This window comes from Heterocephalus glaber, unplaced genomic scaffold (assembly GCF_053883595.1).
Source record: "Heterocephalus glaber isolate CG9 unplaced genomic scaffold, H.glaber_assembly_v1.0 deba00001687, whole genome shotgun sequence".
NCBI lineage: Eukaryota > Metazoa > Chordata > Mammalia > Rodentia > Bathyergidae > Heterocephalus > Heterocephalus glaber.
This window is the reverse complement of record NW_028258412.1, coordinates 12955407-12977692: the sequence shown is the minus strand read 5'-3', so window position 1 is coordinate 12977692 and position 22286 is coordinate 12955407. Positions and strand designations below refer to the sequence as shown.

Below are 22286 nucleotides of genomic sequence, written 5' to 3'. Positions count from 1 at the left end.
GTGACATATACATGGTTAAAACAGACAGATCTCTTGGAAAACTATTATGCAGTGAGAGTTGTACTCAGTATCACCCAAAGGAGAGCTAGCCTGGACTTTGGTGAGGTGGCAGAGACCACCTCACCTCAGAAGCCAGACAGAAAGCTGACAGGAAGCTGACCCTCCTCTCCTTTAGTCTTTGGCTTCCACACTCAGAGGCCCAGCAGGTGTAGGGTGGGCATGGATGCACGGGCTGCACAGGTCCCTGGGGCCTCTGTCGACAGATTCTGCCTCACCAAGTACAGTAAAGCCTTGCACAAGGCACACAGTTCCCAACGACCCTCATTTTCTTCCTATGTGAGATGGGAATGGGGAAACTTGCTTGGTTTGGAAGACAGGAAATACTGTATTATTATAATATACATACATAATGTGTATCATTATGTTGGGAACCCAAACTTCAAGATGACAGCTGTTTTCTTATTTATTCTCACCTCTCCCTGGATTGTAATGTAGCTGAGCACAGGGGCTGTCACTCCTATTGTTATCATCTTTATGAATGAGGAACATGGCGGTCCCATCAGTGAAGTGATTTGTGTAAGGTCACAAGAAGTAGCACAGTTGGGCCCAAAATACAGGTTGGGCCAACTGTAGACCTTGGGCTTTTAACTATGATAAAATACCCGCCTAGAGAACTAATGAACCAATGGGCTTCCTGGTGGTCTAGGAGGTAGAACCTGGGAGAAGTGGGGGAGCGATGGGGCCAGAAAGGATCACAGTGAGAAGCAGAGGTCTGGCCTTGGTTAGAGCCAGAGGTCAGAGAGGACGTCCCAGGTGGGCTGGTGGGGGTGGAGGAGCAGCACCGCAGTTTGGGGGGCCATGGCTCTGTGCCTCTGACTCATTCGGACAGAGCAGCTCGATTCCTTGGCACAGAAGGTGCTATTTATAACCTGCAGGCTGTAGCAGCCTCCTGAGCCCAGAGGCCTGCAGTACCTGAGCCTGTTCTGCCCAGGCTGCAGGGTGGGGAGGAAAGGAGTAGGAGCTGCTGAGGGGAACAGCGTGGCTAAGCCTCCTTTCTCTTTGCTCTGGGTTCTCCAATCAGCACAGAATACACACTAAAGTGCCCCCTGGGTCACTCTAAGGGTGTCTAGCTTATCATCCGCACAATGGGTGGCACCTAAAAGATCTGAATGAGTGAGTGAATGAATGAATGGAAGCAGCTTTAGCTTTTTTTTTCTTTGGTGGTACTGGGGATTGATTGTACTCTGGGCCTTTGCACTAAACTATACCCCCAGGCCTTTTAATTTCTATTATTATATTTATTTATTTAGGTTTTCTGAGACAGGGTCTCACTGTGTAGCCTAGGCTGGCCTCAAACTTGCCATGATAATCCAGCCTCAGCCTGCTACCCCCCTACCACCATGCTCAGCTATTATTTTATTTTAAAACAGGGTCGTGCTAGGTCTCTAAGTTGCCAAGGCTGGGCTTGAACTCATGATCCTCCTGCCTTAGTCTCCCAAAATACTGGGATTATAGCATATGCCACCATGCCCGGCGTGCTTTATAGCCTTTTTAATTTGCTTACATCATATTACTACTCTGCCTCAAGCTCACCAGTGGCTCCCCAGCTCATTGGAGTGAAAGCCAAAGTCTGTCCAGTGGCCCACAAGGTTTACACTGACCTCCTGCCCTTCTCCTCCCTCCTCCTCAAGAGGCTTCCTTCCTACTCCTGGGACCCGCTAAGTACCCGCCTGCCTCTCAGTGACTGCTTCCTCCCCCGGGACACTTTCTCCCCAGATACTGGCATATTTTCTTCCCTTACCAATATCAGGTCGTTGCTTAAACGCCAGCTCCTCAGTGAAGCTGGTCTACTGAAAATCACACGCAAGCAATACACTCCTTACTCTCTTTCCCTGCTTCATTTTTCTCCAAAGCACTCATTACCATCTAGCATGCTATGTATGGTACTAATTTTTCTTTTTATTCTCTGTCTCCTATTAGAATGCCAGCTCTAGGAGAATGGGAATTTTTGTCTATTGCAACACTGCTGTATCCCTAGGGCCTAGAATAGTGCCAGGCACTCAGTAAATACTTGCTGGCTACATGAGTTCATGGTGATTTTCACAGGCTTGCTGTGTGACTTTGGGCAGCTAACTTTATCTCTCTGGGCCTCAGGCTGTTGGAACTCAGTGACCTTCCAGTTTGGACAGCCTATAGCTCTGTCCCTTCATCTGGACTCTTGAGATTTCTTTTCTTTCTTTTTGTTTTAGTACCGGGGATCGAACTCAGGACTTTGCTCTTGCTAGGCAGGCGGCGGCACCACTGAGCTAAATCCCAGCCTGAGATTTCTTTTCTCAAAATGTCTGCCTGAAAGGAGAGCTGGGCAAAGCCTGGCTTGATATTTTTCTCCCAGACTAGACTTCTCTGGGCAAAGTGTTCAAGCCTGTGAGCAGGCTGGGGTAGGCAGTGCTCTTGTAACTGCGTTTGGGCTTTGTGCAGATGCATTTGTGTGAAGGGCCCACTACAAGTTAATGGGCCGCTACATGTGTTAGGGAACCGGGCTGAGATAGGACATTCCAGCAAAATGTCAGCACAGGCCCTAATTCTGTCTTTCTGCTTCTTTTTGTTTTCAGTAGAGTACAGTGTAGAAATTTCCAAGCGCATGGCAGACCTTTCTTTAATTACCTAATGGAAACATCCACTTCTCTGAAGGTACAAGGGAAGAGTCTGTTGGTGAATCCTCATACCTGCAACAGGTTGTTTGCGCTTTTCTCAGAGCCAGCTGTGAGGAACCCACAGCAGAGCTGCCCCCTTTCCAACAGGAAAAGCCTGCAGAATCACAGGCTACAGTGGGGACGCCAGGCCCAGTTTTAGATCTCATCTGCTCTTAACAGGAAATGGGTCCAACCTGGCTCAGGGCTTTGGAGTTTCTCAGCATGCTCATACACCACCTTGATTCATAGTGTAATGTTTTGGCACACCTAGGCCTAGTGCAGTACTGTACACAGCCCCTGCTCTCTGGTAGGCATCACTACGTGTTGGAAGAGTTCTTCATAAGTAACGGGAGGCAGGCAACATTGTCTTCATTTTATAGATGGTAAAACAGGGGCCCCAGATGACAGACATGCCATGAACCCAAGCAGGCAGCTGTCCTGGGATTACCAGCTGAACTCCCTCCCACTGGCTACCACACTTAGGGAAAATTACTTCTGGAGAATGAGGGAGCGCTTACGAGATTTTGGGCATTTGAAAGCCAGAGAAATTTGAATTCATATTCCAGCATCTATCATTGCCTATGCCTTTGGGTAAGTTCTAAAACCCTGGGGGCCTCAGTCTCCCCACTGTAAAATGGACACACTGACCTCTATTATATAAAACATTTACTACCGTATTCAGTGGGATAATACAGGAAAATGCCTGCCACTGTTCAGTATACTCTGATGCCAGCCTGACCACAAATAATCACTCTGCACATGTGCAGCTGCTGCAAGTTACGTGGATGGGTGCAGCCCAAGTTTGCAGGTGTGAGGCCAAGGAACACACTGACTCTGGCGACTGTGCTCTCACCTGAGTTGCACCTCCCGGTTTTGGAGCCCCTCAGTGTGCACTTGAGGGGGATCCAGCGGTGGTGAAGACATTCTGGAGCCTCAAATGAGAGTTCTTTTGACCTTCCCATGGTTGAGTCCATGTTTTGCAGGCCCTCCCTGGATGGAAGCAAATCTGACCAGGGAAACAGTGGAGGTGGCCACCATCAGGCAGAGAACCCCTCTGGGCAGCCCTGCTTTTGTTCAGCCAGGCGACACATGAGCATCCAGTCCTTCTCTCATGCTCGGCACTAAGGATACAGTGACATGGGCCCAGCTGAGGAGACAGACATTCCCTGGCAAGTGTAAACTGAGCGGAACCCAGAGGATGCGGCTGAGTTAATCTGGAGAGGCGAGGAAGAGGCTACAGAGCAACCAGAGCGTTGGGAGCCTGAAGGCCTTAAGTGGGAAGACGCCTGCATGGTCAGGAGAACTGATGGCAGAGGGAATGGGCCGGCGTGAAGAATTTTGGATTTGATCCCAAGAGCAGTGGGAAGCCACTGAAGCTGGGGGATCATGTAATCTTTATAGTCTTACATGGAATAATATTTTTGCTTTGCTTTCTCATTCGCAAAAATGGATTTTGGCCTTCACACCTGCCATACTGATTTTCTTTTTTTCTTTCTTTCTTTTTATTTTCAGAAGTGGAAAATAAGAATATGTGTTTATTTTCAGGGTTAAATGTGCTAACAGATGTAAATTGCCTAGCGTTTTATATATGATCTATAAATGGAAATTCCCTTATCTTTCCTCTAAATTCCATTCCACAATTTCTGCTATTTCAGGAGCACAGGAGACCGATCCTCCCCACAGACTAAAGATTTCATTTGAAGGACACTGGATAGATATGCTTCAAAATCTGATTGGTTGAAAGTATCAAAGGGTGGTTGTTTTACAGACTTATTGTGCAAACAGTAAGTTCCTCATGAACATACAATATTATTTGATTTATGGAAATGCACCCTCCATTGAACTTTTGGGGGCATGGTTACTACATGGAACAACCCAATTCACAAAATCACATCCGTGTCTCTTGCTCCCCACTGTGAGAGCACCATCTTCCTGGCCACACGATAGACTTTCAAATATTTGTTGGATTGATTTAAATACTGGAAGATATTTCCTGCTAAATCTCGAGTCAAGGGCAGCAGTTCTGGAGTTTTCTCTTTATAGCTGCTAACATGAATTTTGATGGCATGAAAAAGCTTGTTCTCTGGATTATATTTAGCTCATACAAACTCTACTGCACAATTATGTTGTAAAGAATTAGGTTTTATCTTTAAGTTGTTATTATAGCTTTGGAAAAAGGTGAACGAGCAGAATAACTACATAACGTGGTAGCATGTTGTATTATTAATTCTGCTACTTATTTAAAAAAAAAACAAAAAAACCATGGTGTAGGACCTAGAACAGACTGACACGTGTGGTAGGTGCATCAGGCAAGGTCTATATAAGAAACAGATGGCACACTCAAATTAGATAATTACAGGAGGATTTCATAAAGGGCTATTTACAAGGTTTGAGCAGGACATTGGGAAACCATAAGGATGCGTGTGGTATCCAGGGAACACTAATAGCCTTTATCACTCTTAGATGAGAAGGTTGAGGGGAGAGAGAAGTTACAGAATGCAGAAAGAAAGGGTTATGTAGAAAGGCCTGTCTTGAGAAGGAGGGTGACCTTTTATTAGAAGACACAGCCAACCTAAGGCGATGTGGCAGGGAGGGAGTCGTGGGACTAGATACTAAAGCCTTACCCTCCTTCTGCCCTTCAGTCTCCTGCTGCCGCCTCCCCTCTCTGTACCCAGTGGAAAGCTAGAGGACCAGGGAGTGAGATGATGCAGTTCATATAGGTCAGCACCTCAGGGCAAAGAGCAGGACGGAGAAGTGGATCTGGAGGAGCAAATGAAAAATATCTGGCACAGCAGCTTTCATTTACATGTTGAATAAAGACTTGATATTTCAGTCTTGATATATCAGGCAGAGAAACCTTTAGGGATGAAACTATGGGAGCAAGTTCAGGTTCTCATTCATTCATTTTTCAGACCCACTGCAAATACTACAACAACAACAAAAAAATCCAGCAACAGCAAAGGCATCCAGAAATGCATCACATTCTCCTTTCTGATGCATATGTTTTTTCAGAACAAATCTCCACCCTACCAAAGTACTTGTTTAGAGCTCTGAACAGTAAATATGACCCCACTGGTCCCCAAATTAGATGCTGCTTTCCCAGAAGCAAGAGTTCAGGCAAAGCACAAAGGTGCCGAATCTTGTGGCTGGCAACTGACAATTATGTTCCTTGCCATGTTGGTGCCCTTTAGGTAGTAGCTGAATAGTCATTTTTCAAGCAAGGAGACCAGAATAGGATTTGTCAGTGCAACTGTAGAAACTGGACCTGTGCGTATGAATGGAGTGGATTGTGGGCTCACATTTTCTGAGTCTGTGAAATCATTCCCTCTTTAATGAGGTCCTCTCAGAAGAGGAGGGAACGGGTCTCCTTTGGTGACATGACTTTGACAAGCAAATCAATTCGTTCCATTTGTTTCCTCTTTGAAAACAGCAATCCTTGAGCGTTACATAATGTAATCTTCATGCCTCGCTGGTTTGTTCTGTCCTCCTGATGAATTGGCAGATGGTGCCAATGCGGAGACCCGCGCACACGCCTCGAAAGCCTCATGGGAACAGGAGAGTTGTTCACCGTGTCTCTCTGCCGTGGGGTCCCTCGCTGGCATTTGTTTCTCTGGATCCATTTGCTCTTTAGCATTCCTCAGACACCACTGGCTCCTTGCCTTCGGCTCTCATCCCAAGATTAATTGGAGATGCTGAAAGCAGATAAAAAGAGAACAGAAAGTGAAGTTGAAAGGGCAGAGAATTTGTCAGATTTTTTACTAAAAGCCCTCCTCTATCAAAGGCTGAGCATCTGTGGAGATTTGAGAAGCAGAGCTTTGACTTCTTCATTCAGCCTGGTCCCCATGTACCTCTGTCACTGGATGACACGTAGAACAGGGACAGACCTGGCTGTGTCAGAGCTAGGAGAGGAAACATTTGATTGGTGAGGTCTCTGAACATGTCTCTAAACTCGAGTCACAGACCTGCAAAAATGATTGTGCCCCAGATAGCCAGTTACCTGGAATCCACCTTTACGTCATTGATGCCACATTTGCCAAGGGAAAACTATCTCAGGACTGAAAGGTGAGGAGGCTCCCAGTGAAGCTCCATCAGACAGAATGTAATATTTAGATGTCCTTGCAAATGCTTTGTCTCTATATCTCATCAAGAAGCTGTAAATGGCAGCTTTCAAGGAACCAAATGTGTCACAGACTTCCTGCGGGTGGAATTGTCCTACCAGTACTTAGGACTGGAAGTCAGCTGACATGCTTTGGCACTGGCGTTTTTTTTTTCCATACTGGGGATCGAACTCGGGTCCTTGCACTTGTGCAACAGGTGGCGAAACCACTGAGCTAAATCCGTGGCCCTGGAGCTGGCTTTTGATTGTTGAAAGGCTGCAATACTTATGGAAGTACCCATTGCTGACTGGTTATACCTGTGAGCCCCCACATGCCTCCCATTCCTCGGCATCCAGTACCCGTGGGTCCACTTGGTGCAGGGCCAGGCACAATTCCAAGTGCCACAGATGTAACCGCCTGCTCACAGACTGCACTGTTGGCTGACTCTGATTTTGGATGGAACCTCCCGGCAATTAAAACATAGAACCCTCCTGTCTATGGCAAAAACAGAGCTGGTCCTTAAAGGTCACTTGTACCTTTATGCTTGCTGTTCATGCAGGGTCCAGGTTGGGCAGACATATGACAGAAATGACCCTTCTTAACAAAAACAATCCAAAAACCATGGAGAATCTTCTTTGAATTCCATCTTCTGCACTGGGTCCAAGCTTAGGGGACAAATTTCTATAAAAAGAAAAGCATGGGGCTGGGGATTTAGCTCAGTGGTTCCACTGCCTGCCTTGCAAGTGCAAGGACCCGAGTTTGATCCCCGGTACCAAAAAAACCACAAAAAACAAAGGAAATTCAAAACAAAAGCATTTTCTTCTTTTCACTACTCTCACTAAATGTTAGGTGAGCACCTACTATGCTATAATGTGTCAGTCACTGTGGTAAGGTGTTGGATATCTAGTAGTGAATAAAACAGACTCTGTCTCTACTTTCATGGAACATACAGAGCAGAGGGGGAGACAGATAATAAAGGAGGCCACTGTGGCTGGAGTGTCCTTAGGTCATCTGAACTTGGATTGCATTTCATCTAATGGAAACTGCATGGATGAAACGGGTGACTTCCGGTGTGTTGTGTACTCATCATATGTGTCTCGCTGCTAGGGCCCTGGGGTGCGTGGAATCAATATTGAAGGTATAAGGCATCTAGGCTGGTCACTTCCTGTATCAGTTTAGACAAGGAATGTCTTAAAGAGGCTAAAAACTGCTCCGGATTGGGGAAAGAGGAATTTTCTGAATTAAAGTTGGTGGCAAGGTATGTTCTAATAGTTGGAGACCAGATGTGCTGGTTTGGTTTGGTTTGGTTTCAGTGTTGGGGATGGAACTGAGGGCTTCCCACATGCAAGTCAAATGCTCCGCCACTGAGCTAGCGCAGGTGTGCTGTGTTTAAAGGAAGATACAACTTCTGATCGATCAGTTATCTTCGAGGGATAGAATTTCCCCTATCCATGCTTTTTCTTTCTTTGCCTTTGTAACCAAGTGTGTTCCATTGCTACTATTTTCAAAATAGCAATTTGTGTCCCTAGGATAGTCCAGTAGTTGGTTCTACTTGTCAGTGTTATTATTATTTTGGTAGTGGAGATTGAACCCAGGAAATATTAAGCAACATCCATAACCCCTTTAATTGAAAAAAAAAATTTTTTTGAGACAGTGTCTCACTATGTAGTTCAGGGTGGTCTTGAACTCACTATGTAGTCCAAGCTGGCCTCAAACTCACAGTGATCCTCCTGCCTCAGTTTCCCAAGTGCTGGGATTACAGGGGTTTGCTACCATGCCCGACTTTATTTTATTTAGTTTCCTTTTTTTTTTAAAGTTTACTTTTTTGAGATAAGATCTCATTAAGTTGTCCAGTCTGGCTTCAACTTGTGATCCTCCTGCGTCAGCATCCCAAGTAGCTGGGATTACAGATTGTGCACCACTGCACTGAGCCAGTATGATTTTTGCTCTATCTGCCCTACTTTTTGATTTTTCTTTTTCTTATTATTTACACACAGTGAAATGTACAGTCTTAAGTGTACCATTCAGTTTTGAATCATGTACATTCTTGTAACCTACATGGCTTTTCATTTTATTTGTGAAATCATGGAATCCTCTTAAATGATGAACATTTAGGTCCCAAGGCAGATTTTTTAAAAAGAATCCTCTATTCAGTATGCTGACTGTCCCCCGCCAACCTGTAAAAGAAATTTCCTGTGCTCTCCAATCACTGCAGAGGACTTAAAACCATAAGAACATTTTGTAATCCCAGCTTTCTGAAACCCAACAGAGATTTTGTCATCTGAAAACAAAGGGAGATTAAGTGCAGAATTTGTTTCTGACAACAGCAGAAAGGAACAAGCTAGACAAGGCATGTCACAGCGAATTAATTCAGGCAACACCGTGTAACTGCTCCATGACCTTTTTGAAGACTTTAAACATGTGACACAGTCTTGGTCAGGAAAGAACAAATTTAAAGGAGTTTGCTCTAGGGACATGGCATCACCAGAATGAGGAAACTTCAGTGAGAGACTTGTGTACCAGTTAGGAATTTGGCCCTTATCCACTGCCTTACTTTTTTGGAATGGATTTTCTCAGATGAGACCTAAAGACAACTACACACAGTTCTTGCTGTGCTGAAGCAGTGGTCCTGACCCAGCTTCCTTATTTCACTGAGAAGTTGTCCTTCCAATGCTACAGAACAACTCTTCTTTGCATAATTTTTCACTCCAGGGTTATACTTACTGTCAAATAATATAACAACATGTAATTATTTAATAATTACAATTTATATAACACCTAAACTTGAGTGTGAGGCTTCATGTAAAAGTGCCTTTAAAGCTATAAAGGCATGTTCAATCCAAAAGGATGATTTCAAAATTACTTCTACATGGCAGGATACTTTGTAGTAAGTCCATTTTCATTAGCTTGCACAAGCAGTGTGTGAAGCCTCTTTCATTTTCCATATCCAAGATTTTCTTATGTCCTAATGATGATATTTCCAAAACATTTTCTGAACCTGACCCAGTCTATAGTTACCTCCCCTGCCAGACTTAAAAAGTCCATGAAGAGGGCTGGGGATTTAGCTCAGTAGCGCCCTGCCTGCCTCGCAAGCTCAAGGTCCTCAGTTTGATCCCCAATACCGGAAAAAAAAAAGTCCATGAAGAAAACCATGATATTCATTTATTTATTCAGTTCCCAGGGCACACTGTATGTGCACTCAGTGATTTTTGTTGAATGAATAGACCTAACTGGCCTCCTCTTCCATCTCCTTTTGTCTCCCCACCTAATACATCAGCATTATCTTCAGAGACACTGTTCTGCTTGTGTTCTACACATATTCAGAAAACCTTCATGAATTCAGTTCCTAAAGGTCACATTCAAGAACCTTCATGATCTATTTCCAAATCACCTTTTCGGGCCATCTCTGAACCCCATATTCTTCCTCCTCCCTTAACTAGTGATTCCCAAGCACACCATGCAGGTTCACACCCCCAAATCTTCAACTTAGGTTTTTTTTTTTCCTGGTACTGGGGATCGAACTCAGGACCTTGTGCTTTCAAGGCAGGTGATGGAACCACTGAGCTAAATCACCGGCCCACACCCCCAAATTTTAAGCTATTCCTTCTGCTTGGAATGAATGACCTTCCTCTGACCCATGGTGGCATTCACTTAACCTGCAAAAAGTAGCTCAAATGTCATTTCCTCTGATGCTTTCTCTCATGCTCCTGAAAATTCTGTTTTGTGCATCCATATAACCTATTCTGTAATTCCTTTATTGTGTGTTTCTTATTAGAGTTGGTTTTCCCCCCTTTCTTTCCTTTGCAGTTCTTTTGAGAACAAGAGTCTCTTTTTCTTTAAACATCTTCCAAATCTGACCTCTTCTTACCAGCTCCATCACTTACCGCTCTGGTCCCAGCACCATCTTCTCTCACCCATACCTTGGAACAGCACCTAACTGGCCTCATATTTCCACATTTCCCATCCAAGCATTGACTTGCAAAGCAGCCAATGAGGTTTTAAATAGTGCAGGCAGTCATGTGCTAGTCCGCTATAAGAGACCCGCTAAGTCAAAGCCCTTGAGTCTCTGGCCCCGGCCTCTTCCTCCACTTTCCTCTCTACCATTTCCCCCCCTGCTCACTCCAACCCTCCATCTCTTTGCTGCTCCTTGGACATGCCAAGCTCTTTTCCTCCTCAGGACTTTCGAATGTCTCAATTGTCAGCAGAGCTCTTTCCTCAAATATACACCTGATTTGCTTCTTTTACTTCATTTTAATTTCTGCTCAAATAACCCTTTGCAGAGAGCCTTTTTTTTTTTTTTTTTTGGTACTGGGGATCAAACTTGGGTCCTTGTGCTTGTGAGACAAGCGGCAGAACCACTGAGCTAAATGCCCGGCCAGGATTTTTTTTCCTTTTTTTTTTTTTTTGGTACCAGGGATTGAACTTGGGACCTTGTGCTTTCAAGGCAGGTGCCAGAACCACTGAGCTAAATCCCCAGCCCAGAGAGCCTTTTCTTAGTGTCTAAACTAGCACCTTCCCTTGTCCGGGCAGGGTGGCACATGCCTATAATCCCAGCACTGGAGACTCAGGCAGGAGGATCTTGTGAGTTTGAAGCCACCCAGGGCTACATAGTGAGTTCGAGACCAGCCTAAACTACATAGCAGGATCCTGTCTCAAAACACAAAACAAGTAACAACGACAAAACCCTATTACCTTCTGAGGTGGGACTGTAACAGTATAACTCAGAGCACTTTCTCACTGCATAAAACCATGGGGTTTTGTTGTTGTTTCTATTGTAGTCGTTTGCTTTGGTTTTGATTTTTTTGAGGCAGAGTCTCACTCTATAGTTCAGGCTGGCCTTGAACTCACTATGCAGCCTGAACTCACAGCAATCCTCTCCCTCGGCCTCTGGAATGCTGGGATTATGGGTACACACCACCATACTTGGCTTCCCTGGGTTTTTTGCTTGCTTGTTTTTGTTGTTATTTCTGGGACAGGGTCTCACTGTATAGTTCAGGTTGACCTTGAACTTGTAATCCTCCTGCCTCTGTGTCCCAAATGCTGGGATTACTGGTATGGAGCCACACACCTGGCTGGAGGACCTGGTTTTGTCCCCCAGCACAGCTAAAAAAATAAACTAACACATTCCTTTAAGCCCTGTGCTCTTACCTGCTTCATTTCTTGTCATGGAGCTGCATACCACCAGTTTGCCACTATTCATTTTCCATGCACTTATGTGTATATTTTTTTAATTTGTTGCAGAGGATAGACTGTTCTGTTCAACCACTATATCCCTGGTACCTAGAATTGTGCCTGGCAGGGCCTGGGGAAGTCATTCAGTAGTAGAGTACTTGCCACCAGGTGCAAGGTCCTGGTTTTAATCACTAGCCCTAGCGGGGGAAAATAGTGCCTAGCAAACAACAGGCGTTTGAGTATTTGTTGAATGAATGGATGAATATTTTTATCCCAGATGGAGAGCACAGTGCCTGGTCGCTTAAATATCTATTAAATAAATGAAAAAGATCAATAAATTTATACAAATGAAATGACTTCTAGCATATAGCCAGGATTATCTGGGATAGAAGTGCAGATGTTTCATCCATTTACTCTGTGAATGTAATTTTGATTTCTTTTGTTGCTGTAATAATCACAGGTGATCTAACCAGGTTCTTTACTTTTTCCAAAATGAGCTGTTGACAGAGATTTTCCCCAAGAATATTTAGGGGATTTCAGGAAAGTAACCACATGGGACAGCAGGGCTTTAGAATAACCATCAGTCCACGGCCTCTCCTCAGCTCCTCTGGGATTCTGCTAAGGTGCTTTATCGCCTGTGATTTACATTGAATGTACATTTGGGGTTTTTTTGGGGGGGGTACCAAGTGTACATGTTTTTAACAGTCATGACTGGGCCGTAATTTGTCTATCTCGCTGCTGGGCTGCTTGAACCACCAGTGGTACACACAACTGTCCCATCCGGTGGCTTTTTATTAATTTTATTAGTAAAAAGACCAATAAAGATCTGTTTAGATGTGTTTGTACCACCAGTGGTACAGGGTGCCCAATGATTCAAGTGGGAACATGTTAATCCTGCCAAACACTGATTATTCTGAGAACTGGAACAGGTAAGACATTGACTGACCCCAAACTCTGAGAGGGTGAACCCTTTACACCCCACATATCAGAAAGGACATTGGATTGAGCCTTAGGACTGCTACCCTCCTCCCTCCCAGCTGGCCTTAGTGTTTATGGTTAAAAACCTGTATAGCTTTGATAAGGCAATTTGGTCCCTTATAGTAGGTGAACTGGGGAATGATTTGCTGTACTTTTCTTTTTCATTTTGGGCTCTGGGCAGTTGCCTTCCCTGCCCATCCCATTTTAAAAGAAGCAGATAAGGGCTGGGGATTTAGCTCAGTGGTTCTGCTGCCTGCCTCGAAAGCGCAAGGACCTGAGTTCAATCCCCAGTACCAAAAAAAACCAATACAGTAAAAGAAGCAGATAGTGAACTGGGTTTGGTGGCACACACTTGTAATACCAGCTACTCAAGAGGCTGGAGCAGAAGAATTCTTAGTTAAAGCCCAGCCTGGTCAACTTAGTGCAACAACCCTGTCCCAAAATAAAAAATAAAAAGTGATAGAATGCTTGCCTAGCATGCTCAATCCCCAAGACTGCAAAAACAAAACAAAATGTCTAGCCTTTTTTTTTTTTTTTTTTTTTGGCACCGGGGATCAAACTCAGGACCTTGTGCTTTCGAGGCAGGCGCCAGAACCACTGAGCTAAATCCCCAGCCCAAACAAAACAAAATGAACCTGATAGTACAGAGAAAGAGGCTCCCTTGACATGAATGAAGTGTATGTAACATTGGCAATCTATCCTTCCGGTGAGGCTAAGCAATGGCCAGACTGGATGGCACCGGGGCCAGAGAAAAGACAGGGTTGGAGAGGTTCACCACCCACCTAGCCTTAAGCATTCCACCACTAAACAAGATGAGTAGAGTGAAGGGAACTGACTTAACAGCGTGTGTTCCCTGTCCACACACTGGGCCAGGCCTTTTGTATGCATAGTGTCACATAATGTCACCAAGAAGTTAGTTAGGATTATTATCTGCAATCATCTGCATTTTATAAAAGAGGAAAACAAGGCTCAGAGAAGTTAATGGCACTTGCTTGAGATCCCCAGATGCTAAGACGCAGAGCTGGGATTTGAGATTCAAACCAGCCCCGTGTGACTCCCTGGCTGCCTACCAAGAGCAGGAGTCTCCTTCGAAGCCAGAAGAGCAGGAAGGTGGTATTGGTGGTGAAGGACAAGAGCTTGCGGGGGGGGGGCAGCAGATAGGTCCCCCCCTGAGACTTGATAATCACCGGCCCCCACAGGTAATACAGCCAGGTGCCTCTGGCTCCTCTAGTCTGGAACTGAAGATCGGGAGGTTGACTTTCAGGGCCATCCTTGTGCTGCTGCGTGCTATACTGTGGGTGGATGCAGCGCCCACAGAGTGCAGGCTTTTTCCTTTCACCGTGTCCTTCCTCGCCATTCTGGCTCCTCCGTTTGGGTTTCTAGTTTTCTGCTCTTCTTTCATCCTCTTGCCAAAAGTTGTACCCCCCAGGGAGCGCACCCTGCCTACAGTTTTGAAGGTTCGGGCAGTTCTGGGGCATTGTGGAAGCCTTCAGGCGTGACACGGAGCACTGCGGGCGCTACCGGGGTCTCGGCCCCTTCGGGGCGGTGCACCCAGCCCGATCCTCTGTCTCCGGGCTCCGTGCCGCAGCGCCCCCTTCGCCAGCAGGGGCCGCCCGGAAGCGGGACTCCCAGAGCGTGGGGCGGGGCAAGGGGCGGGGCGCAGCGGTACCTGGGCCGACCGCGAGCCGGGGGTGGGCTCTCAGGGGACAGCAGGCAGCCCCCCAGATCTGCACTGCCAGCCGCCGGGAGCTCGGGGCTCCGGGCGTAGAGCCTGTGCTGTCACATGGGCGGCGGCGACGGGGCCGCATTTAAGCGGCCGGGGGACGGCGCCCGCCTCCAGCGCGTCCTCGGGCTTGGTTCCCGCCGGGCGCCCCGCGCTCTGCCCGCCGGGGGCCCCGCGCCGCGCCGCCCTGCGCCGCCCCCGCCGGGCCATGCGAGCGCGGGCCCCGCCGAGATGAGCTCGCACATCGCCAAAAGCGAGTCCAAGACGTCGCTGCTGAAAGCGGCGGCGGCGAGCGGGGGCAGCCGGGCTCCCCGCCACGGCCCTGCCCGGGATCCGGGGCTGCCTGGCCGCCGGCTGCCCGTCGCCTGCCCGAGCACGCCGCCGCCGTCCGGGGACCCCAGTTCGCGGAGGCCCCTGTGCCGGCCGGTGCCGCGCGAGGAGGGCGCGCGAGGGAGCCGGCGTGGGCTCCCCCTGGCGCACTGCAGGCCCCGGGAGGCGCTGCCGGCCGCGGCGTCCCGACCTTTGCCGCAGTCGCCGCTGCCGCCGGCCCGCGGGCGGGATGGGGAGGAACGGGGGCTGTCCCCGGCGCTCGGCCTCCGGGGCTCCCTGCGAGCCTCGGGCCGCGGGGACTCCGCGCCCGCCGCCGCGACCGAGGCGGACCCGTTCCTCCACCGGCTGCGCCCCATGCTCAGCTCCGCCTTCGGCCAGGTAAGGGCCGCGCCTCCCGCCGGCGCTCCGGGGAAAGGCGCTCGGGACCCTGCCGCGGCAGCGCGTCCACAGCCCTGCGCCCGCTGCCCGGGGGCCCCCGGGTCACGCCCGTGCTCACCCTGTCCTCCCGCGGCCCGGCCCCCGGGCCGGCCGGCACGCCTCCACCCCCGTGCCTGATTCAGCACCCTGTGCGCTGTCCACGCTCGGGCCTCTTCAGAGAGAGGCACCGCCGCCCAGCCTTCCTCACACCTGCTGGAAGCCGCCGATCGGGGAGGGGAGCGACCTCCACAACCCTCCAGGAGATTCGCGGGGTTCAGAGGGGTGCTCCGAGCAGGTGGCGCCAAACCCACTCCTCTGGACGCTGGCCGGTACCCCCCAGAGAGAGACCAAGAGAGCAGAGACTTTGGAGTCTGGGGGAGCCTCAGGGAACACAGGGTTTGCTTGGAGATGGGAGACCCTAGGTGTTGCCTACAGTGTCCTCAAAGGGCTGGAGAAAGTTACGGGGTTCAAAAAAAGGAGGAAAGAGGTGCCTGGGCAGCCATGGAGGAGCTGTGCAGAACTAGGGCTCAAATTGGAACTTTGGAGTGTTTTAAGGAGATTGCTACTGCAGAGGTGGCCTTAGGGTGGCAGGTGGGCAGTTGTGGAGTTATAGAACGTGGCATAACACCCGGAGAACCTTAGCCTGAGTTGCTGTGCATTCTAGGGTCGGCAAGGCCACGGAGAGGTCATCAGTGGCGCCTTTTGTTTCCCCCGGGCCTTTCCCTCAAGGGTCCTGGGCATCTGGGCATCTGACCTTTACAAACAGCTCTGTGGTCATAATTGAGGTCTGCAGTTTGGGACTGTGCTTCAGGGGAGACAGGAACCTATGAACTCCTGAACAAAGCCTGCATTTCCTCTAGTCCAGAGTCTGTAATCAAGTCAAACTCACTGGCACCACGTAGAGACAGTTCTGCAGCAGCCAGAGAGGAGTGTAATGCAGAGATCATCTGATCAGAGCGTTGCTTGGTGTGCGGGGGACACGGGGTCCTGAGCACTTCCGAGCTGAGATCTAGTGCAGAGCTGCCTCAAGCTCCTGGCTTGACATGCTGGATTTGCATTCCAAGGAGGCTGTGCGGGTTTTGCTTCAGATCTGCACATTTCTTTTCAAAATACTACTCCGCAGTGGCTGATGCCGGTGGAAGTCTGACATGAAGGCAGCTGCACATGGATTCGGGTTGCACGGGGCTGCTGTGGTGGTGTGACAGGGCAGCGGCGTGTGGCTTTGTTCCTGCAGGGAGCCCTCGTTAGCCGAGTGAGCTGGAAACGGTTCTCCGGAGTACAGATTAGAGGCAGAGCTCTGAGAGTTAGTGTGGCGACATGCCAAGGGAGAAGTTGTGTGTTTGCCAAGAGGTGTATGCAGTGTCAGGGCAGGAATGATCTGTGGGTAGGAACCAGGTTGTAACAAAGATGCTGTGTTCTTGAACAGGGGGCAGCAATTCACTCATTTATCAAGTATTTCTTGAACACCTACTTTCCTCAGGTGTTTTCTATACACTAGGGAGACAACAATGAACAAGATAGCAAGGATTTGGGCTAATGATCTAGCAGTTTGGAAGGCCCAGAATCACACACCATTTCCTGGTTTTTCAGTTTGCTGGTGATCTGACTCTTAGAAGACAAGCCCTTGCTTCCGGTTCTCAGAGAATTCGCCTGAACTGGCCCTTTCTGAGCTCAGAGCATTGCAGCTACATGCTTTTGTTCCTCCTCCTAATTTCACAGTCAGTAAAGGAAGAATATTCTCCAGTCCCATGTTCTGAAATGTCACCAGGGTCACCTGAGTCAGGAGGAGATGGAAGGTCCCATCAAATATTTACTACCTCCCTCTGGAAGCCCTGGCTTCTTGGAGCTACAGCTTTTGCTTTTTCTTTAAAGCCCAGCACATTCATTTTGGGCTTCCTGCTGACACCTCCAAGGCACTGTTTGAACAGCAACAGCAACACACTGACAACAAGCCCAGGCTAGGACTTTTGTGTCAGAGCCTCTGGTCTCCTGTGACAGGGAGGAATTTGTCTTTCCTCCTCTTTGTCTTCTGCATTGAGATTTCTGTCTTCAGGGACAGGGTGGAACTGAGAGCAGGAAAATAAGGTTCTGAATACAGGAACTTTCAGGTAGGATCTGCTTAAGGTGAAATATATCTGGGGAAGTTTATTTTTCCTTTCTCTCAAGTTCCAGCTATTTCGTTTTCTTTCTTTTTTTTAACCTTATATGAATTCCTTAATCAAAGAAAGCTCTTTTTTTAACTTTCAAAATAGGGATATTCGTAGTACCTCAAGAGGAGCCTGGAGCCAGGTATGGTAGTGCGTGCCCGTATTCTCAGCTCTTTGGAGACTGAGGCAGGAGGATCACAAGTTTTGGGCCAGCCTGGACTACATTGACCATGTCTAAAAAAAGAGAGAGAGAGTTTGGAAAATTAAATGAGATATGGAGCCAGGTGTGGTGGAGCACACCTGTGATCCCAGCACTTGGGAGGCTGAGTCAGGAGGACTGCCATGAGTTCAAGGCCAGCCTGGGCTACATAGTTTGAGGCCAGCCTAAACTACAAAGCAAGACCCTGTCTCAAAAAAAAAAAAAAAAAAAAGAGTGAGGGAGAGAGAGAGAGAGAGATGGAGATTATATAGAGACCTTGGCCCAATGCACGGCAGAGAACAATAGCTCTATCAGTGTTTGTTACCATTTTTGTTATTTGATTAACTTATTAAGGGCACCTTCTTCCTGTTTGTGATGGAGTCAGGGAGAACTAGGTTCAGAGTGACATCAGAGATACCAAATTAGACTCCTACATAGGGGAAACAGGAATTAAAATTCTACCTGCAACCTCATGGGGTATACTTACTGCCTGTAGGGAGACGGTGTGGTTTGGGGGCCCAGGCATAGAGCAGTGGCTTCATGTTCCAATCATAGGGCAGTCACTTTTCTACCTCTGTGACCTTGGCATGTCATTTTGTCTCTCTTCTTGGTTTCTTCATCTAGAAATGAAATCATCGGGCTGGGGATGTAGCTCAATGGCACAGTGCCTGCCTTCCTGGCAAGCTTGAGGTCCTGAGTTTGATCCCTGGTACCAAAAAAAAAAAGAGAAAAAAGAAAAGAAATGAGATCAATAAAAACTACCTTGCAGGGCCGGGGATTTAGCTCAGTGGTTTTGAAACCTGCCTTGCAAGCACAAGGACCTGAGTTCGATCTCCGGTACCAAAAAAAAACCTACCTTGCTGAGTTATTAAAAGATTTATCCAGGCCGGGGATTTAGTTCAGTGGTTCTGCCACCTGCCTTGCAAGCACAAGGTCCCGAGTTCCATCCCCAGTACCAAAAAAAAAAAAAGAATTATCCAAAGTTAAAGATAGCAGATACCTGGCTCTCGGTGGGTGCCAGATAAAGGGGAAGTTTCATTAGTATTATTGCTGTTATTAATAGAGTAATTGTCTGAATAAGGGTCTGTGTAAAGTATTTTGAAAGCTGCCTCTGAGCTGAGTGAGGAAGGTTATTAAAGGAAGGACCTGGGGCCAGGGATTTAGTTCGTTGGTTCTGCCGCCTGCCTTGCAGGTGCAAGGTCCTGAGTTCGATCCCTGGTACCAAAAAAAAAAAAATGGAATTAAAGGAAGGAGCTGAATGTCAAAGGATCATCCCTAGTTCTCTCTCTGTTGTCCACAAAGGACCTGCCACCCAGTTGCCTGGAGAGACAGTGTGGTGTCAGAAATTAAGTCAGAATAAACCATACATAGTGGTACAGGCCTGTAATCCCAGCACTCTGGGAAACGGAGGCAGGAGGATCACAAGTTTGAACCCAGCCTTGGCAATTTAGTGAGATCCTGACTCAAAATTTAAAAAAATTTTTCAAAGGTCTTAGGATGAGCTTAGCGCAAAGGTCCTAGGTTCAATCTCCACTGTTAAAAAAAAGAAAAAGAAAAAAGAAAAAATTAACTCAGAATTGGAGTGATTTGAAGGTTTTGGCCTTGGATTATTTCACAAGCAGGCTTTCTGCTCTTACTCTAAGATTGAGAAGAAACATCCCTTGTAGAGAAGCAGATGTGAATAAAACTCATAGCTTTGTCCCACTCTTTCGCTTTTCCCAGCTGTAGAGACATCTCTTCTGATTTGGATAGAGCAGCCCAGTTCCCACACTGCTTTGCACATAGCAGGATATCATTCATGCATGAATGAGTGAGGGAATGAATGAGGGAATGAATGAATGGGATTGACATCATCAGGACTTGAAAGTTTCCTGGTTGCTGTGGTTTAAATCAGGAGAGAGGCCATGATGATGATGGCTTGGGTCCTCACAGATTCCACAACACCTGGGCTCGTCCTAGGAGAAGGGCTGTGTGTATTCCTCATTCCTGCCCTGGCCAAGTCTTCTCTGCTGCTGTTGCTCTAGGGGTTGGGGAGGGGAAGAGAAGGTCAGTTTGTAGTTAGCATCAATCACAGGTGACAGTAGAGGCTTTAGTCAGTTGGGTAAGAGTCTTCCGTGATGTCTGCATCTTCTGGGAAGCAGCCAAGGTACTTGAGATCTCAGTCCAGAGCCCACTGAACAGTTGTCAAAATCTATTCTCATTATCTTCACAACAATCTGCTTAGGGTGGCACTGTCACCCCTCAATTTTGAGATGAGCAAACAGGCTCAAGAGAGAAGAGTGAGTTCTCCAAAGATCATAGTCAATAACGGCAGGACCTCCTGTCTCCAAATACACCTGCCTGTGCTGCACGGAGCTAGTTGGGTGGAAAGCTCCTTACGTGTGTTCTCTGTCAGAAGCATCTACAAAACACCTCTCATGCAACGACCCAGCTTTCCCCAAGTGTCTTAGCACCGGGCTGTCATCCAAATTCAAATGCTGGTGATAGAACTGATCAGGACTGAAGGCTAGCTCCATCCTAATCAGGAATAATCAGCAACGGGTTTATCCTTTTCATCCCTCTGATCCTATTATTCCATTCCATAATTCAAAGTGCGGCTTCCTGAGACCCAGGGACTTCGGCTCAGTGGATAAGGATTGTGAGTGGGTGCATATGTGACCTGCTTTATTCCTTAGGGAAGCCCCCACTCGTCAGCCCTGTTTTGTTTCCTGTTGCTGGCCAAGCCATCTGCCCGACATGACCACTGCCCAGCTCAAGTTAGTTTAAGGAAGCTCTGAAGCCCCAGATCTGAACTCCTGAATCCCTTTTTCCCCTTAAACCTCAAGCTAGTGTCAGCCCCCCTCACTCTAGCAGGAGGAGCTTTCTCCAAGTGCTTGGTTTTTCTATAAGGGCCCTGACTTTGCTGTCTCCAGTCTCCTCTTTCCAAGGACAGAGGCATATCCCAAGGTCGACAAGCTGGTGCTGTGACCTGATATGGCCTGCAGGGGGCAGGACTCACCAGGTCTGAATGAGTGGATGCTGGAAGAATGAATGCTGCACCTGGCCCTTTAGGACACTGACTACAGAGGGGAGGGGGGACACTTCCTAGGTGCCTGGCTCTGGGCCAAACCTTTTGCATGTATTATCCCATTGACTCTCATAAGAGCCCTAAGGGAGGCATTACTAGAATCCTCATTTTATAAATGAAGAGACTAAAGCTCAGAAAGACCACCGTGTCCTCAAGGTCACATGGTTACTGAACAGCAGGGCAAGATTTGAACCGGAGTGAGTGATTGCACTCCAAGCTCTGAACCTCTACCTCGGTGGTTCTCACCACTATGTGCAGGTTCAAATTCCCTGACAGGAGACTGAATAATGTCTGGTAGATCTATTAAACCCAGGTGATCCTAGTCTACAGCCAGCACTGAAAACCCTGCCTGGTCCTCTGCCACCTCTTCGTGTTTCCACTGGTTTACTTAGTGTGGCTCGGGTTTGTACCTGGAGCCTAACCCAGGCTTCCCGCTGGGCCCTGGTGAGCCTTGTCTCCTTTTTCTTTTCTCTTTTTTTCTTTCAGCTCAAACCCAGGGGTACTCTATCACTGAGCTACATCCCCAGGCCTTTTCTTTTCTTTTTTTTTTGGTACTGGGGATTGAACTCGGGTCCTTGGACTTGCCAGGCAGGCGGCAGAACCACTGAGCTAAGTCCCCAGCCCCCCAGCCCTTTTGACTTTTACAATTTTGACACAGGTTCTTGCCAGGTGGCCCAGGCTGGCCTCAAACACTCTCCTGCTGTAGCCTCCTGAGTAGCCAGGATTACAGGCCTATATCACCACACCTGGTTGCTTTTCTAGATTTTCCCTATAAGTCTCTCCTGATTCCACCACACTAAGTGAGATTCCCCTGTCTCATATTCTCAGAGTTCTTGTGTTTCCCTTCATAGCATTTACCTGAAATGTAATGAAGTAGCTGGGTTCATAGCTCCTTTACTATGTCTTCTCCACCTGAAAGCAGGGACCGTATTTATCACGGTTCCCACAACATTCCCAGAGCCAGGCACTGGGCCCGCTGCATAAACGCTGGGTAAATGATACCTCTCTCTTCCATTTGAGTAATTACTTATTGCGTGCCTATTATGTGCCACACTCTTCCCTGTGTGCACTTTATTAGCAAGATAGGGGAAGCCCCTTTTCCCACCGGAGAGAACTGAAGCTCAGGAATGGGAGGTGATCACCCGCAGACAGGACTCACCCCCCGCATCCTTCCCATTCATCAGAGTCTATTGAACTTGACCCAGCCCGGCCTGCTGAGTGCTTCCTTCATGCTGTTTCCACAAGAAGTCTTTGAAGAGGGCGTTTGTGTTGGCGGCTTGCTCTTCCCGATCCTGCTCCCTGGCGTATTCACCCTCTGTCCAGCCCTTTAAGCATCCACACCCCACGAGGGGGTGGCCCTCCTTCTCCATCCCTTCCTCCGGAGGTTTGGCCCAAACAAGGCTGCCGAGTGAGTGCCCTGTTAAACCAACCCCTGGCCAGCAGTGGCAGCACTATGACCATCA

At 47.9% G+C, this 22286-nt stretch overlaps 1 protein-coding gene across 4 annotated transcripts in view; it reads left to right on the top strand.

Moving 5' to 3' along the window:
• Cabp1 (calcium binding protein 1) overlaps nt 1-22286 on the top strand; it is a 60915-nt gene that overhangs the window by 23869 nt on the left and 14760 nt on the right. The window contains exon 1 of one of the 4 annotated variants that reach the window (XM_013071731.3): nt 14629-15371. The exons of 2 other annotated variants lie outside the window; for them this stretch is intronic. In XM_013071731.3, coding sequence (XP_012927185.2) covers nt 14724-15371 — 648 coding nt within the window. In that variant the 5' untranslated portion in view covers nt 14629-14723. Of the gene's footprint in view, nt 1-14628; nt 15372-22286 lie in introns of those variants that run through there. One more of the 4 variants, XM_004843655.3, reaches the window with a different exon arrangement.